The 18873-nt window shown below is 46.1% G+C and overlaps 2 protein-coding genes across 2 annotated transcripts; one reads left to right on the top strand and one right to left on the bottom strand.

Moving 5' to 3' along the window:
- Positions 1-4: 4 nt before the first annotated feature.
- Positions 5-8644, bottom strand: C922_03440 (chromodomain-helicase-DNA-binding protein 1; the record flags this gene model as incomplete). Its single annotated transcript, XM_008819032.1, has 1 exon — positions 5-8644. The coding sequence occupies one exon, from the start codon at positions 8642-8644 to the stop codon at positions 5-7; it is 8640 nt and encodes a 2879-aa protein (XP_008817254.1).
- An 8633-nt stretch (positions 8645-17277) lies between these two features.
- On the top strand, positions 17278-18855 carry C922_03439 (hypothetical protein; the record flags this gene model as incomplete). Its single annotated transcript, XM_008819031.1, has 1 exon — positions 17278-18855. One exon carries the CDS (start codon positions 17278-17280, stop codon positions 18853-18855), a length of 1578 nt encoding a protein of 525 aa, XP_008817253.1.
- Between the last annotated feature and the right edge of the window lie 18 nt (positions 18856-18873).

Genomic DNA, 18873 nt, shown 5'->3' with positions numbered 1-18873 from the left:
TCCTTCAAATTGCAGCTTTGAATTTTATGCAACACTTCATCATCTGATAATTTTTTTTTTTTTTTTTTTTTTTTAAATGTTTCTTTTCCCTCTTTCTTTCCTCCTCACTATCGACTTGGTCATCCATGTGGCCTTCCATCTGCTCCTCCATTTCGCCCTCCACCATCTGCTTATCTTCTCCCTCCTGGGTTCCTATTCCTTCTCCCCCCTCGGGATTAATGTCCATCTCCGCGTAACGGTCAAAGTATTCATCTTCATTTGCGGTAACTGCATTGTTTTTCCCTGTGGAAAGAGGAGATGCTTCATTCTTTCCTCTCCTCACTCGGGAGCTTTTCCTTCGAGTCATTATTTCACCCTCGTCGTTGGCCATGTTGTACTTCTTAGCAGTATTACTACTACTTCTGTGACTTCTCCTGGTCGCAATGCCGCTCTCTGTTGCCCCTGGGGCACCCATAATACCTTTGACGGCTTGTTCTCCATCTTCTTTACTGCCAAAACTTTTGTTTTCGTTGGACGAGGGGCACTCTGAGGCCTCTCCACCCCCCGGGTGGTTGTTGCTCCTGCGGCTATTAATGGTATTGCTTCCAAGGCTTCCAAAGCTTCCAATATTGCCAAGGCTTCGCAAGCCCCCCACGATTCCCACACCACCGCTGTTGTTGTGGCTATGGTTGGCATTCCTTTCACCTTTGGCTGCTGACCCTGACGATCGTGTGCTGCCTTTCCTTCGCTCGCTATGAAGGGTACTCTCCCCCCCATTGATCTGCTCTGCCTTTTCCACCTTTTCCACCTTTTCTCCCCTTTTTAGGAATCCTCCTGGGAGGCAAACAGCTCTCTTCTTGGTAACCACTCCGTCTTCCCTATCATCATTCATGTAAATAGATTTCACCCTTTCGCTGCTCCTCCTGCTGTAGTAGCTTTGCCTAGGATTACTTCCACTGCTTCCCTTCACCTGGCTGTTTGTCCCCCCTGTCGTTGCGGTTCCTGCGTCTATCGCTCCGGTTTCTTCCTGCTCCTGTTTCATCTTCCTGTGACTGGTTGTTCCTCCGCTGGAACCCACGCCTTTCCCGTGGGCTTCAACCACGTCATTGTTCTTGTTCCTGTTCCTGTTGCGTACCCTTCTACGCTTCTTGCTAGTCGTCTCGTCCTTAACGTTGGAGTTAAACTCTTCAATCATCTTCAAAATGCGTACACACCTCATCTTCACTTTATCACACTTGACATTTTTGATGTGACCAAGGTTTAGGTTCACATCGGAGCAGATTTCGTTAATCGATCCGAACCCATATACGTATACCCCTTTGATTAAATTTTCGTCGTCTTCGTTTGACCATGCCTTCACATCTTTCGTCGCGAGGTCTCTCAAATGGTTAAATATATAGTCGGGCAGCTTCAGTTTTAGGTAGTCGCCGCTCACTTCAGGCAGTGGATCGCTCACAGGTTCTTTCTTTACGTCTCCTTCAGCCTTCACTTCGGCTTTCATTTCGCCCTTGACCTCACCGTCTAACTCGGTTTTCTCCTGCAACTGCTGCCCCTGCTGACTCTTCTTCCCCTCCTCCACAACACCGGAGGACACATTGGTGCTCGCGCTGCTGCTACTGCTTCTCAGGGGAAGCCTGAAGCTGTACTCGTTTCCACCATTCTGCTCCTTGACAAACTCGTGCAGGCTTTTAAATAACTGGAGGCGTTGACACAGGTCCAGGGCGTTGGCTCTGTTGGTGCCAATGTAGAAGGTATAGGCGTCTATTTTCCTTCCCCGTTCGTTGCCCTTGGTCTTATTGTTTCCATCGCTGTCCTCATTGGAGTTGTTATCATTTTCCTTTCCGTTCAGTTCGTCCGGCTCCTTCGCTTGCTTCGCCTCTTTCGCTCCATTCGCCTCCTTCGTCTCTTTCTTCATTTCTCCCTTCACTGTTGCAACCTTCTCTTCGCCACCCTGGCCCTTCACCAAATTCAGGAAGCCCGAAAAGAGACCCCCTCCTGCTACGGCTCCTCCCGCGACTGCTTCCCCCTCGGCTGCCTCCCCCTCCGCAGCCTCGGCCCCATCAGCAACACCCTCGGACGAGCCACCTTTCAAGGATTTCCTTCCCTTCGTTCCGAGTTGCCTTCTCTTTTCCTCGTAAGACTTGGCACCATCAGCGGCACGATCGGCGACAAGGCCCTCGTCATTAGCTCCCTCGTCTAACTTCTTCCCATTGGAGTCATCACACGAGGCGACTGTCAAATGGTTGCTATCAGTAGTCGTAGTGGTGTGATTATTCTCCTCCTCCTTCAACAGCTTAATATCCGCCTCGTCGTCTTTCACTCGTTTGACAGTCCTTCCTCCTTCTTCTTCATCCTCCTCCTCATCCGCCGCTTCCGCTGCGACGAGTCCACCCTCCTCATTCACCTTCAAGGAGCTTTCCTTAGCAACCTTTTCCACAATCTCCTTACACGTGTCCACAATGAGGTTCAGTTCGGTTAGTATCACATTCTTGTTCACTTTGGTCAGCTTCGAATCAACTTGGATGTCGTCCAGACGTAAGTAAGGATTCCCAAATTTGAGAAGAGACCTGTAGAGTCGGAATTTGTCCTTCTCCGTTATATGAGTGGAGGTCCTTCTTTTTCTTTTTTTCTTCAGATGTTTATTCTTGTCATGATACTTTATTGTGTACTCCTCACTATCATCATCTTCGTCATTCATCATCTGTGTGTTGACGGCGGAGGATTCCACGTACGAATTGTTTCGATTATGATTATCTCGTGTTCTCGTTTTCCTTGGTCCATGAACTAGCAGCTCTTCCTCTTTCATTCTCTTCAATTTGAGTCTCTCTTCTAGTGGGATAGTTCGATCCCAGAAATCTTTGTCATTCTGTTCTTCCTCTTCTAACTCGTCTGCCTTAGTGGAGTCATTATAAATGTTAGTCTTCAGATTGGCTGGTGGTTCATACTTAAATTCGGTGATGTTATTGTAGGAGCTAAGCAGATCATCAGCTATTCCTCCTCCACCTGCTCCTGCCTCGGATGCAATCCCTCCTGTTCCATTTCCAAAGAGGTTATTTCCCCCAGAAAAGAAGTTATTCGAATTGTGAAGGCTATTCAGCTCGGAGTTTAAATCCTTGTTGGCTTTGTCGGCATTTTCATGTGCCTCAGCTTCTTCCAAGATTTTGTCTAAGTCCACGTCTACCCCTTTGATAGCTGTTTTGTCCTCTTCATCCATTTTTTGAGGTGAATATTTGGAGCTGTTTTTTTCCCACAGTTTCTGTGCACCGAATTTTAAAATTTTGGATAGCTCCTCCCTGGTAAATCCGTTGGATGTATTTCCTCCTTCTCCACCGAGGACGTTGACGTTATCATTTTGCTTCTTGTTCAGTCCCTGGACGACAAGAGTGTCAAGAACCATCTTCACCTTTGCCCTTTCGAGGATGGTCTGTTCAATGGAGTCCTTTGTGACGAGTCTATATATCTGCACCGTTTTCGTTTGTCCAATTCGATGTGCTCTCGCCCCTGCCTGCAAGTCATTCTGTGGGTTCCAATCCGAATCGTAAATAATCACTGTATCTGCTGATGTGAGGTTAATTCCTAACCCACCAGCTTTTGTCGATAAGAGGAAGACGAAGTCATCTGAATTTTTGCTATTAAAATGGTTCATTGCCTTCTTCCTCATTTCTTTCGACATGGTTCCATCCAACCTCTGATGTTTGAATCCTCGTAGGGTTAAATATTCACTTAGGATATTTAGCATCTTCACCATTTGGGAGAAGATAAGCACACGATTTCCTCTCTCCTTCAATCGGATTAGGAGTTTCTCGAGAAGGCAGATTTTCCCACTCGAATAAACCAATCGTTCTTTATACTCATCTTTGTCAACCGGTTCGCAACAGAGGAAGGGATGATTGCACACCTTCTTTAACTCCATGCAGATATTTTGAAGCGAATTTTTCGCTCCACCAGATGCTTTGGCTAGCTGCTCATAATTCTTCGTTAAAATGTTCTTATAGAACTCAATCTGGATGGGTGATAACTCGACTCGGAGGATTCGCTCCACCTTATTTGGCAGAGACTTCTCCACATCCTTCTTAACTCTACGCAGGATAACCTCATGCAGCTCATGTTGTAACTGCATCAGCTGCTTCTGCTTCGCTTCCCCGATAAGACTAGTGTTCTCAATTTCGTTGTACTTCTTTTGGAAGTTCTCATAATGTGTATACTGCTGCGGGTTGAGGAAATGCAGCAGGGTCCACAATTCCTCCAGATTATTATGCAGCGGGGTTCCACTAAGGAGTAACTTCGATTCAGCCATAAATTGTTTCAACTCGATGAATCGCTTCGATTGTCTGTTTTTCAACTGATGGGCCTCATCCACCACCATTAACTGCCAGGGCATCCTCTTCAGCAACTCCACATCGCTAATGCTGTTTAATATGGACGGAGTCGTAATGCACACATCAAATTTATAGCGGTACCCCTTGTTAGGGACGTATACCTTCTTCAGTTCGTGGGTCCTTATGAGCTCTCTGCTGACGGCATTCCCATGGTAGCAGACGACATTCGCTTGGGGTAGCCAACTCTTAAACTCATTTAACCAATTATCAACGGTGGATTGCGGCACGATGATAAGATATGGTCCAATTAACTTCTCTTTATATAGCATGTGTCCAACGACGGAAATAGTTTGTACCGTTTTCCCTAATCCCATCTCGTCGGCTAATAGGACACTTAAACTTCGCTTCATTCTACTAACCATCCAATTGAGACCGGTCAACTGGTATGCTCTCAACTTCTTCCCATTCAGATAAAATGGCGTCTCATTATAAGGGTCAAACTTGGTAGCGGTTAGAGGACCCCTATTCCATGCACTCGAAATGGCTTTCGCTCCGTAGATCTTACTTTCTCTGTCAAAATATTCTTCAATAAGTTTTGTAAATCCATGATCGATTAAGGTCTCCCTTGTCTCTTCTGTACACTGGTCATACGCACAGCTCATCCATTTCACAAGAAACAATTGGTCACCGGTTATTTCACACACCCTGTGAGTTACTATCCTCTCTGCGTGAATTGCGTCCATCTCGATTTGCTTCTTAATTTCCGAGTAAATCTTCTCCTGCTCGATTTCATCCGCCGTCATGTACTTCCTCTTCTGAAAGGACTGCTTAATTTTTTTTATATAATTATCCACCTTTTTCAGTCCATTGAAATGTTTTAAATAATCATACGTACAGAAGAAGTTGTGTATGTGTGACTTTCCTAGCCACTTGATTAGGAACTCCACTTGACTCACATCTTCGATGTCTTCTTCCTCGTAAAAGTCGTCTACCGTGGGGTCCTCGTTCAGGCCCGCGCCCTTGCCATCTGCTCCGTCGGCAGCGGTTCCGTCATCAGGGGCTCCATCGGCAGAGGTTCCGTCAGCAGTTGCCCCATCAGCGACTGCCCCATCACCACCTGCCGCATCGCCAACCGCCACACCTCCCTTACTCCCCTTGTTGATGTACAGGAAGGGGTTGTTCCTTATATTGTTCACATTTTCGTAGTCGAGGATTCTCCTGTGGTGCAGCACGCGGTCGATGCCTCCCATGATCTGCTTCTCCTGTCTGAGCAGCATCTTCTCCTCGTCTACCTTCTTGTCCTCTTCATCCGTTTCGAAGTAGTTATCCATCTGTGCGTAATTCTTCACCTTCCTCCTCTCCCTTAAGTTGATTCTTCCTTCCACGGCGCCAATATACGGGGAAACAAAAATGTCGTTTTTCTCATTCCGTTTTGCCCTTTCGTTGTATCGATCCTCCAGGGGGTCATACAGCTGGGACTTTTTACTACTCCTCTTCGTATGAGATTTCCTCACATACGTGTTGACGTACAGATCGTTGTCTTCATCTTCTTCCGTATCGAGCGAATTATTTCCGTGTTTTTTTTTCTTTTTTTTTCTCTTATCTTTCTTCTGCGTCTCCGACTTTCTCGATTTGTTCCTTGGCCTTCCATGTGTATTCTTCCTCATGTATTTACTGCCCCGATAGAGGGCCGCCTCACCATGCATATCTTCATCTTCGTATTCGTATTCCTCTTCGTCCCCGTCATCATTCTGAAATCGGGGGTCCCCACTACTGGGGTTCGCGTGCATTGCTACTCCGGCTCCTCCCGCTGCTCCCCCATCCATCATCATCATGCTGGTCTGACTGTTACACATGTTGGTGGGATTGTTCACCCCCATCACGCCTCTACCGCTCAGCATCCGCATGTTCACGTCATTCGGGTAGTTTCGATTGTGCATGAAATTGCTCAAGTTGTTGTAGTTGGATACGTTACCCACGTTGCCCATGCTACCCATACTCATCATACTGCTAAGGTTGCTCCCTCCATGGTGGGCTGTCGCAGTCGCTCCCCCTCCGCCCATCACCATCCCATCGTTATACGACTTCATCGGATCCATGGATTTTAAATTACTGTACCGGTTGTCTCCATAACCGCTCATCATATTGTAGCTGTTCATGCTTCCCAGTTTGTTCATCCCTCCGTAAGAACTCCCCGCAGAGGTGCTACTATTTCCACCGCTGCTGGTCATTTCGTTGGCTCCACTGCTTCCACTCACCCCATTCATCAGGTTCATGTTAGGGTAAGTGCTTCCTCCTTTAGTTGGCATGCCATACGGGTTGATACCCATGCTACCAAACATGTCCACATTGATTGGGTACTTTATATTGTAGTTTGGGAACATGCTGTAGGGGTGACTTGCTCCACTGTTCATACCTGTTTCTCCTCCCCCAGCAACGACATTGCCGCTATTGTTACCGCTCCCCATTTTTTTATCCTTTACATCGAGTTGGTTTTCCGCATTCTTGCTGTACTTCTTATACATCCCTGCGGAGTGCTGATCACTGCTCATCATTCCGCTACCATTGAACTGCTCCATCGAGGCAGTGGCTACTCCTCCGGCCCCTGCCCCTACAGTTCCTTTCCCCTTCCTGGTGGATTTGCTCTTGCCTTCACTCACCAGGGAGCCGCTGTTCATCATGCCATCCTTCTCTAGAAGAAGTTCCTCCTTTAAATTTTTGCTACCCTTTCCCTGCTTGCTGGCATTCTTTCCTCCATGGCTACCCTTTCTCTCCTTGCTGATCGGGCCACACTCACTCTTAGCGGACATGTGGTTCGCTCCATAATTATCATAAGGGTAGTCACTCAAATTATTGAACCCCATTTTGCTGTACACGTTACCGCCTGCTCCCCCCATGGGATGGTGGTATCTCATGCTGTTCACATCGCTTAGCGAATTGGCTTTCTCCATCGCGGCGTTGGATCGGTGGGTCGCCATGCCGTGCATGCCTCCTAAACCACCCATGCTCATGCCACCCATGCTCATGCTGCCCATGTTCATGCCGCCCATGTTCATACCTGGGAGACCTCCTGCTCCAATGGCATTCTTTGCCCCCCCTGAACCGGCAGCACCACTACCCATCATCATGCTATTCATCATGACGTTATTGTTGACCATATTCATCATCACATTGTTGGGCATCCCTGTGGAGTCGACGCTCGTCGCACAGGGGTTGTTGTTACCACCGCTGAGGTTAGCGGCGCTGCTGCTGTTACTTCCTCCAACGGCATTCACTCCGCTTCCAGCATTGCCACCACTGCTGGTGTTACTTCCCTGAATAGACTTTAACGAAGCAGACTTATCGATGAGGTTCACGGAGCCCTTACCGCTCAGGCTACCCCCCTCTCCATGATTAGCCAAGCTCAAACTATCTGCGTAGTTCGCACCGGTGCTGCTAGCTCCCGCAACACTGCTACTAGCACTGCTGTTACTCGCCCCGTTACCTCTATTCATCATGTTGGCAGTCGGTTTAAAACAATTGGAGGGTGCGGCCGAAGGGCCATCATAAAACCCATTATTCATATACCCATAAAAGTTCCCATGCATATTGTAGCTATTGGAGCTGTTCCTTAACATCACATCGTTCCTCTGGTAGTACATGTTATTAACAAACGGGTTCGGTTTCATATTATTTGTTCCCAAAAAATTGGGATCCTTACTATTATGCTTCATTTCGCTAGTTGTATGGGCACCCTTTCCACTGTTCATATGAACATTAGGGTTCATCTCCTGCATAGGATAATTCATACTGCTGTATCTACCTCCCATCTGGTTGGTGCCACTGCCACCTGCTTGACTGGCACTAATCATGTGGTGACCTCCCATGGACGACTGCACTTGCATGCTGTTCATGTTATAGGTTGATAAAATGGGCTTCTGGTACGACTCGTGCAGCCCTGTTGCTCCTACGGATGCACTAGCACCGGAGCTAGACGTACCAGAAGGAGCAGAAGCACCGCCGCAATTCTTATTCATTCCCATCTGCTGCCTCAACTGCACATTCTGTTCATTACTACTTAGTAGGCTGCTCGTTATGCTTATTGTCGCGTCGCCACCACTGGGGGGCATGGCATTAAAGTGGTTACCCTTTCCCATATTAACGCTGTTGCCACTGTTAAGGTAGGAAGGGTGGGATGGAGTACAGAGCAGATTCTTATTACTGCTTACTTGGTTCATGTAACTGTTTGATGCCGATGTACCCTTTATCCCACCTGCTTTGTCCGCTTCTATCATTTCCCCGTAGTGTATCGCGTCATGCATGTTGGCACTGCTACCACCGCTTCCGCCGGGATTGTTGCCGCTCATATTGTGTTGCACGAGCGGATTGACGCGTGTCCGCTGGGGTCGCGATGGGATCGCGGTGGCGTTGCTGTACTGTGCTGTCGCTACTACTCTTTCTACTGCGTCGTTTTCACTGGTGTGTCCCTGTCGAGTCCATCAACAGAAGGCTCTCCCCAGTTTGAATGCTTCGAAAAGATGTTTTCTTATTCGCTACAGTCCTGCTGCTTCTTATCATTTACTTCCTTATCATCTTGTCGGCTAATTTACTCTCGACCGTTCTCATGCACGTGCAAGGGTTCGCGTGGATAATCTTTTTGGCACTTTTTCGGTTCAGGCTCGGACAGGAAAGCACATATATATGCGCAACTGTGTACATACCGCAAGTTCCGGTGGGCGCGTGCTTTCCCCGCTTCGCCACTCGGACGACGGAAGAATGACGGGCCTGATTAATTAGACTTCCAAAATAGGTCTCCGTCGAAGGAATTCTTCTTTCAATTTTATATGTATGTGTAATCAAAATGGAGAACGCCTGATGGGCACAAATTCAGGGTGCTAATTCTGCTACGGAAAGGGAAGGGGGAGTAAAGAAGATGGGATGAGGGTGGGGAGAAAAAATGGGGAAGGGGCGAGACAATGCAAAAAGGGAAATCGCTAGCCACGCGCGCGGATAGAACGGGCACACATATACGCAACTAGTGCCTTAATGAGTGAACATAAAACAGGTGCAAATTTTTCCTGTCTTTTTAGTCATTTAACAGACGCACGATACATTGCAGGAATGAAATAAATGATCACAGTAACCCCCCGTGCAGCGCGCACAGAAGGGGGAATACACAGGCATGCACAGGCATCCAAATCTTTTGTGTGTCTTCATATGGATGGACAACACAATGGGGATAGGCAGGGAAGACATGTTACGGATGAGGGGCAGGGGAGGGTGAACTTGAACAACGCAACTATGCCGCAAAAAAAAAAGTGGAAGAATATAAACATGCATTCAATAAACTGCAATCGAGTAAATAGACGAATAAATGGGAAAACAAACTGACATGACGATGAATTAATTTTTTATTCCTTTAATGATTTATTCATTGGTGTGTGTCTGCTGCAGGGAGAACGGAAAGCCGTGCATACCGGCTGTATGCCTTTATCACATATATGGATATATATATTTGCCTACAAGTGTCCGTGGACGAGATGACTCACAAACGCGGGCGAGCTGTGAACACGGGGGGACACACAACTGCGAAGTATTAAGCCGAGAAGTATTCAGGGCGAAATGCATATGTAAAAGGTAGACAAGAACGAAATGGGCGACAGGGCGCACTTGCAACGGGCGCACACTCCGAAAATATAGTGAAGCTACACTCTGGCACGTGAACGAACAGACGCATACGTACATACGTAAATCCTCAACAAACTCATTTGCTCGCTGGGGATGTAAAATCACGGTGGAGGAGAACACGATTAGTGACGATAGGTCACAATTATGCATACCAAGATGAAGATCGCTGGGTACGTGATCTACTAGCTGAAATGCTGTTTTTTTTTTCTTCTCGCTTGGTCACGCATGGGGTGCGAAGCAGGCAGGTTATGCACATGGGAGAAGCGTCACACGGGAAGTATAACACATATGCGTGCACGCGGAGATACACCTTATTAGTGAAGCAATTAAATACACGTGCATACGTTATATGTTATACGTTTCTGAGTGTGTTAGGGGTGCAATCATCGCTTGTGCAATTCTGCGACTGCCCCTCGTATGCGCGCGCATAACCGCCATCTGCACATGCACTCACGTACAGGGAAGGGTGGCACACATACGTAAATACGGGCAACCGCTATTCAAGTGGATTTTTTTTGCGCCATTTTTGTTGCTTACCTTCCAGTGTCCAGTGCGGATGAGAAATACGCAGCCTCGGAAAACCTTCCTCGTCCTTCGTTCGTATCGCCCTGCTTTTCTTCCTAATCAAAAGCTGTAAGTGCTTCGGGTACGCAATACACGCGAAGGTGCGAAGGTGCGAACGTCCGTACATACGATTGCGTGGGCGTACGTGTGCGTCACGCGTTTTTGTGCACCAGGGAGAATACAAATGGGTATTAATTTTCTTTTCTGTTTTTTTTTTTTTTTTGGGGCCTTGTGTAGGTGTACGCATATACATACACATATGTGCGTTTTTTTTTTTTTAATTCTCACTGCTTGTCCTTTCCGGCACCCTGAGTACGCACATACGCGTGACGATTACGCGAGAGTATGCTCCCGGGCACGTATGCGCGAAATGGTGAAGGTTATTCCTCACTTGGCACATACACACGCCCTGTCCAAAACCCCGCGAAATACGCGCTCGTAGGTGTATACGCCGCGTGTGCAGGTGGACAGGCGCACTAGAGCGGGGGAGCACAAAAAATACCCACCTTCAACGCGACATGCGTGTATACCAAGTAATATATGTATATACTGCGTGCAAGTCCCCTCGAGCGTTTTTTCCTTTGCCGCGAAACGTGTTAATGGAGTAAAAAAAAATCTCTCGCGCACAAGTGTAACTGAATTATTTGTGTGCGTAAGAATGGCCTCCCAGAAATATGTCAGCAAAAACTGTTCAGTGTGGTATTCACAAAAAAAAAGGAAATGAACGGGAACGAGCGGGGGGGCGAGGCGGCAAAAGGGGGGGGCGACCAACTAGGGTGTGGAAAGAATGGGGCATACAAAATGAGAGAGGCCAATTGAAGGGAACGGGCGCTTTGCCTCTTCACCGCGCGAGCGACTGAAAAGAAGGAATACGCGACAAAGTGCTTATGCAAATAAACAACTACGCTGAGTGGGCGGTCAACTTCGTGGTCCACTTGACGATCGACCTCCGATGCTCATAAGTGGGGTCCACAAATGAGGACCATAATTGAGCAATACAAACGAAGGAAAGAATGTGCGACGTGCAGCACCCAGCTAACAGCCGCAGCGCGCAGTCAAATCACAAGTGGTGAAAACGACGCACAGTTGCCGGCGAATGGTAAAAAAATAAAAAAAAAAGCTGCACGGCGGCCACGCGCACGGCAGGTGTGCGTAGGTGTATATGTGTATGTATGCAGACGGATAGGTTCACGTGTGTTTGCGCGTATGTCTCAGTGCAGATACACACGTTCATACGAACACGTTTGTGTGTTGTCTTTTCGGTGGGGCGCGCGAACGGTTATGTACAAAAAGGGGGTAGGATTACAAGATGGGAGTATATACCTCCTTCTGGTTATTCGCCAAGTCGTAATAGAACAGGGCCAGGGAGAACAGCCACATGTATACAAGTCATTACATGCGCATAGGTATTTGTGTCTTCCTTATTGTCTGCTGATCTCCCTCTCGTGCATTCCCTCTCTTTCTCCTTTTTTTTTTTTTTTTTTTTTGCCTGCCCCTTTTTTACAACTATGACGTACTGCTAAGTACATACACCCATGCAAGGGTTGCTCTTTCCGGTGCATATGCAAAACCTTGCAAGGAACAACGGGCATACCACAGGTGAGCAACTTAAACACGAGACACAAAACATGGCTTACTCAAGCGGGGAAGCATGAACAGGTGGAGGCATGAATGGGAAAAGAGCGCACTATAGAAAAACATTCATACGTAAACCCATACCACGCACGGATTCATCCGTACATATGCAACACCCTTCTGAAAATGTATACACAATGGAAATGTTATTTTTCCCAGGGCGCAGCTAAAGAAAAAAAAAATAAATAAAAAACGTGCCTTCAAATAGGAGTCCCTTTTAATACACAATGTTAGTGATTAAAAGGAATGCCACTTTGGCAGGTGTCGCTTTCCAAAATAGATGTGCGCAGGAGGGAGTCACTCATTTCTCTGCTACAGGCATCACGCGCAGAGATACGGATGTCTCATCTGAGCCACAGTGGGTACAGGTAAAATGATATACATGGAAGCATAATGACGTTTTCTCGTTCTGCTTCTCCCTTGCAAAGGAGCGGGCAGGAGGTGAAACGTCGCAAAATGTCCAACTTGCGAGCAGCGTTGGGTATGCGCAGCTGGCTAGTTCTTTTGACATGATGGCGCGTTTCCCTCACGGCAGCCCTTTGGCCATGCAGCATTTTGGAGCTATGAACAAAAAAGGTATGTTCTTGGCCCAGACGGTATGGCTAGCTTATTTAAAAAAAAAGAAAAAAACGCAAAACAACACGTGTCTATTCGGTTGTCCGCTTGTCCTCCTGTGTATGTTTTTCTCCTTCGTGAACAGGAGAAAAAAATGCAGTGAATATATGTGATTTAAAAATGCTGTGCGCAAGCAGCGTTCGTTAGACGTCGCCTTTGTTCCGCTTCGCGGGTATCATTCACTAACGACGCACACAGGGAACGTCTACATTCGCATGGAGAGACGTGACGAGCTCGCAGGAGAGAAAAATGCGGTGGGAAAAAATGGTCTACGTGAAAAATGTGACACGCTAAAAAAAAAAAAAATAAAATGCCATTGTGCTGCCAAGAGTATGCAACGGCGCAAAGTTTCCCAGCAAAGGGGGGGCTTTCTCCCAGGTTTAGGTACAGACGTCACAAGCTGTACCTACACGCAAGTGGCGAGGTATCCATGTAACTGTTGTTTATACGTAACGGCCAGAAAAAGGCCCACGCAAGCGGCAGCAAGGAAAATGTGCCCAAAAAGGTGGAACACAAAACAAGCAAAAAGGAATGCAAGGTGGATAAAGCATGCCATGCGAATAAGGCACGAGCGCCAGGCAACGCAAGTAAAGCAACGAAATGTGGATAAAGGGAAAAATAAATGTACGTAGAATAAAGGGAAATGTACAGATGGATACGCCAAAGGCATACGTGCATAACACGTACAGGAAAAGTACATGACACGTATATGAAGCGTACCTCGAAGGTACATGAAATGTATGTGATATATAACATGCATATATACATATAATACAATACATGCATAATAACACGAATGAGTTAAGCGTAGACTCAAAGAAGAAAAAAAAAATTGGCTACATGGCCAAATTGAGAATTCTGCAGATAAGGATAAACCTTCCCAAGGGACGATGCAGCAAGAGGAAAAATGAATAAAAAAGAGGAAAAGAAAAAGATGAGAAAAAAATGGGGGGGTAAAAAATGGCACCATAAAATGAAGAGAGAAAAAAAAAACAGCAAGCAAAAATATGCCCTGAAAAAAGTTAAGCATATTTTCGAGGAAAGCAAAAAAAAAATGCTGAGAAGAATTTTAAGCGGTAAAAAAAAAAGAAAAAAAAAAGAGGCGGTGGCATAATATTAATACAGATAACCATGATGTAAATAACGCGACGCAGATAAAATGATATATAATATAATAAGTGAATGAGAGGAAAAAAGCGAAGAGAATTTTCTTTTTGCAGAAACTGCATGGGCTGCAAGGCCAACATGCTGCAATTAATTTTCTCGTGTGATATACGCGAGGAAAAACGACGTAGCGCAGTCGCCAAAGGTGCGAAGCTGCGAAGTTTAGAAGCGGCGGAGCAACCGGGGACGAGGAAATATATAATTTGTCGTTCACTCCCACAGAAGAAAGTTTCCTTTTCTCCTCCTTATATTATATTCACCGCGCCGTGCGTACATGCCAACAAAAGCGATGCTGCGGGGGGGGGACATGATGGGCTCAGCTTAGCGCGCCACGCATATACAGTACAGTACCACATGCAGGCTTTCCCCTGCCGGAAAAAAAATGCATACATGTACACGAATATACGCGTAATTTAAGCACAAAATATGGGGGCAAAATATGGGCGCAAAAATCTGAGCGCAAAATATGAGCTCAAAGTATGAGCACAAAGTATGAACATAAATTAAGCCCAGGTTGAGCGCAAATATGTAGGCAAAATTTTTACGCGTATAACGTACGCACAATGCACAGGGTGACAAGGGCCGCATTTTTCCAGCGGGGGTCCGCCACACGTCCCGGGGCGCACGATTAGGAGGAGAGAACCAAAGAACCCATTTTTTTACCTGATGCCGCGCTGACACGTGCATTTGCCGTGAGGAAAAAAATAACTGCCGAGTTTACGCACCCGCATGTACCTGCAATGAATGAAAAAATGGTATCTTTTTGTATGCCAATTTTCTTTTGCCAGTTTTCCTTTTTTCTTTTTTGTGTCCGCATATGGACGAAATGAAATGTACATGATGATATGCATTATTATATAACCATTTGTTCTTTTTTCTTTTTTGAGCATGCGCAGGGGGCGCGAGTAATTTTTTTTCCCCCATTCCAGCAATGGGCAGTCAACATGGACACAAAATGGGAAGAAGTGACGCGTGATGACGCGAGCTAGAATCACGCATCTACTGGCGCGAACAAATCGATTCTGAACTTTCGCACTGCGCCCGCGTGCGTACAAAAGTACATTGGTAGTGTACCCATGTTATAGGATATATTATAATAGTACGATTTATTTGCCTATTTTGGGCGTGCCCCTGCCGTGTGAGGCTTGGAGAAAGGGGAAGATTACTTTTTCCCCCTGCCTCTTCACTTTTTTTTTTTCCTTCTCACCACGGCCCATGCCCATAGGAAGCATCCTTTTATACATGCGTGCCATTGTCATATGGGATGTACGCAGAAAAATTGGGCCATAAAAAAAGACCATGTACACCCTTGTGGGGGGAGATAGGCATACAAATAGAAATTAATACGCGAAAGAATAACGCTGAGAAGTGGGGGGGAAAGGGCGGAAGCATTTTTCTTGTCCCCCTTTTTTTGTGCGCAGTTCCGGGAAAAATAAATTGGGGATCCGTTCACATTCACGTTGGTGTCATCACATTGATCTTTTTTGCGACCGTTTGCATTGACTACTTGTTTTGGGGGCAGGGGGGACTCATCTCTTTGGCCCGTTTAGGATTTATACCTTTCGCCAAACTCTTTCTCATTTCCGGTTATTTTTCCCCTCTGGGGGCAGCTGTTTTTCTTAAAGGGGTTATTTCTTTATGTAGTCACGTATGCGTGAGTGCATGCTTGAGTGCATGCATTAGTACATACGTACCTACACATATGATTGTATGTATGTACATGTCGACACGTATGCGTTCACTTTGGCGTCGCCCCCGGTGGTTGCTTCAAATTATGTTCACCTGTGCCACATTCCATGGCACGAAGAAGTAATGTTCCAACTTATAACTCAGAAGAATGGTCTCCCTTTTTCTTCCTCATCTTTTCTTTTCCGACCCAGGCTTAACTCTACTAATTCTGCGCGGCATAGGTATATGTACGTATGTGACTTAATGTCTAAATGAGATGGCCGTGCGTGGTAGCCTCCTATAAATTTGGATGCATCCAGTTCATGTGACGCATTGGAAACGTCCCCTTGGTAGGGCTTCACTCGGGGACAGAGCAGCGCGTCGCGCGAAGCAGCCCGTTAAGTTGTTCCGCGTAGGTGTCAGTGTGTCTGTCTGGGGGGTAACATGCAAAGGAGGCAATCCTTACGTTTTAAAAGAGCCACCAAAAGGTCACCCAATTGACCGTTCGCAGAAATTGAATAGCTTTGAAAATTACATATCGGTAGAGGTACCTTTTCTTTGGTTAATTTGTGTCCGCGCAACACGCCACTTGAATGGTGTAACTCCAAATTGCTTCTCCGCGACGACTGCTCTGTTCTGATGAGGCATTACACAAAGGGAACAGAATGTACATTTTCTCGGAAGTCATTTTGGTCCCCGTGGCAGTTACAAAAGTATAAACGAAAGAGAAATAAGGACAACCCATAAAATTGCACACTTCTCATTGTGAGAGACCCGTTACGTTGTTTTGTCGGGTGGATAAGGCTGCTTATCATCGCTCTCCACCACGATGAAATTACATGTGAACATCCCCTTTCGCCATGCGGACAAATGAAAGGCAACTTTGGGTGTATCCCCATTGTCATGTATGTAAATGCTTGGTTATTTACCAAATGGGGCCATTTTGACTTTGTTTTTCTCGCCCGCTGGCTAGTTCGTATGGGTTGTCAAAACGTAGAAACTGAGAAGGTCACAGAAGGGGGCATACATCCACACAAGCGTGCATATATATGTGTGTCCAGATTTGGGAAGGACCAATCTGCAGCGCAGTAGGTAGCTAACTTTTTCTTTTTTCTCTTTTTTTTTTAAATCGAAAAATTACCTGAACAGGTCAGAAAAAAAAAAAAAAAAAAACTTTTGGATGTTGAATACACAGGAGGTTTCCTTTTCATCAAACTGGAAGAAGTTTCCATCACGTTGCCATCTCTGGAAAAAATGAGCCCCAATGTGATAAGTTATCGTTACGTGGCCTGCTTACTCGCTTTCCCATTTGGTCCCAATTAAGACATTCCTTGCTGTCACTGTTTACCCGTTTGTTTCCTGTTGTAGGGGGTACTGAATCCCCTCGCACACCCTGTGGTGCTTCGCATTGGCGAGGCAACCCCATTTGGTTATCGCGACACAGGGAAAAAGTGCCAAGGCATATTACTCCATCACAGGCACATACACGAATGAATACTCACATACATTTGCGCGTGTGTAATTTTTTCCCCCCTTTACTAACTCGCGAAGGAGTTTCTCCAAAACTGTTGTAAAAGATGTAGTGCGCGTGGGCGGCCTCGCAGAATCGCACCTTTTTCTTCCCCATGCTTCATCTCCCCCTTTGCCTCTCCTCCCCTTTGGAATAATGAAAAAGGGCCCCCTGTTCCTTCTGGCATACCTCTACTTCATTTGCGCAAGTAACAAATGCAACGGGTTGAAAATAAACAGGGCGGCGATCACTCCAAACGTGTTGTTCAGCATAGAGGCAAAAGGCGAAAGAAAGGCTAAAGCTAAGGCCAAGGCTAACCCTAACGCGAACAGCGGGGGGGGCAAAAACAACCCAACCAGTGATAACCATAAGAAGAAAGTCAGCGAACAGGTAGGAAACAAATTTCTCCACCTGGAACAAAACAAACGTGTATCCATCAACCCTTTGTTCAATTCCCTATGTAAAAATGTTAGCGTCAGTGAAGCTTGCCTGTACAATGTGCAAGAATTTTTTAACGAGGCAAATTACAACAATGGGAGGACTGGAAACCTGGAGGACAAGAAACTCTTCTGCGGTGTCCTATACGGGACGTATGAGGATGACTCTATGGTAAAAATCGAAAATGTATTTTTTGCTTTAAACCGCCGAAAACAAATGTATGACGTGGATTACCTGCTCAATAGCGAAGACAGGAGGAAGGCTGACGCGCTGGCAAAGAGGCTCAACTGGGAAGTGGTGGGGGTTCTTTATGCCTACCCCGACATCGGGGTAGACTTAAGTGTGTCCAACAAGAAAAGAAAAAATTTCGTGAAACTTAACAAGAAAATAAAAACGTTGAATGATGAGGAAAACGAGCTGTTCATCCCCATTGGGGGGAGGGAGGTTCTCCTCGCGCTCACAGTGATGAAGCACCGCGATGACCGGACTCGGGAGAGTCTGCCAGGCGAGGCCAAGGAGATGGCGCAGATCAACAATGGAGCGACCCACAATGGAGCGACCCACAATGGAGCCACCTTCAATGGAGTACCCACCAATGGAGCAGCCCCAGTGGAAGCGCAAAAACAGCGGCCAAAAACATCGCAAAATGACACACCCAGGAAAAAAAAAAAAAAAAAAAAAAAAATTCCCGAAAAAAAAAAAAAGAAAACAAAAACTGTCGGCATGGACAAAAGCTCCAAGTCGATAGTCGTCGAGGCGTACGAAATAAATTACGACTTGCTGAAGCTTCTAAATAAGGACATGATCAAAGACATGCAAAAGCAAAACAGCATACTGCATTTCGAAGCAAACAAAAATGAAAAGGACCAAAAGATAAAAAACTTCAACACCGAAGTTGACCTAATGAATGAGTTATATTTGAAATGTAAAAGTGACGTCCTCATTGAGAAAATCGAAGTGAAGCAAATTGATGTCCTCTTCTGTGTTAACAACGTCCCCATTCTTTCCCATAAGAGCCTCTACAATACTTTCTTCCCTTACCCAAACAATAGCAACTACTACACCATTCTCCAAAGGTTTAACTACATGTCCAGATCGTTACATAATCAAAAGGACATGGTCAATATATTTCGCGACTTTAACTTTCTCCTTTTCCTCACGAATATTTTCTCATTCGAGCGTGACATCCCTCCTATTTGTAAAGCCGTCAACGATTTGAATAACTCGGTTGCCATTCCTGACCAATACGTAAGCATTTTGAGGAGCCTCTCCCAAAGTGCGAATGCGCCTCAGTGAAAGTGGCGGGACCAGCCG

This window comes from Plasmodium inui (assembly GCF_000524495.1).
Source record: "Plasmodium inui San Antonio 1 unplaced genomic scaffold supercont1.14, whole genome shotgun sequence".
NCBI lineage: Eukaryota > Apicomplexa > Aconoidasida > Haemosporida > Plasmodiidae > Plasmodium > Plasmodium inui.
The sequence above is the reverse complement of the archived record's forward strand: the minus strand, read 5'-3'. Positions and strand labels throughout refer to the sequence as shown.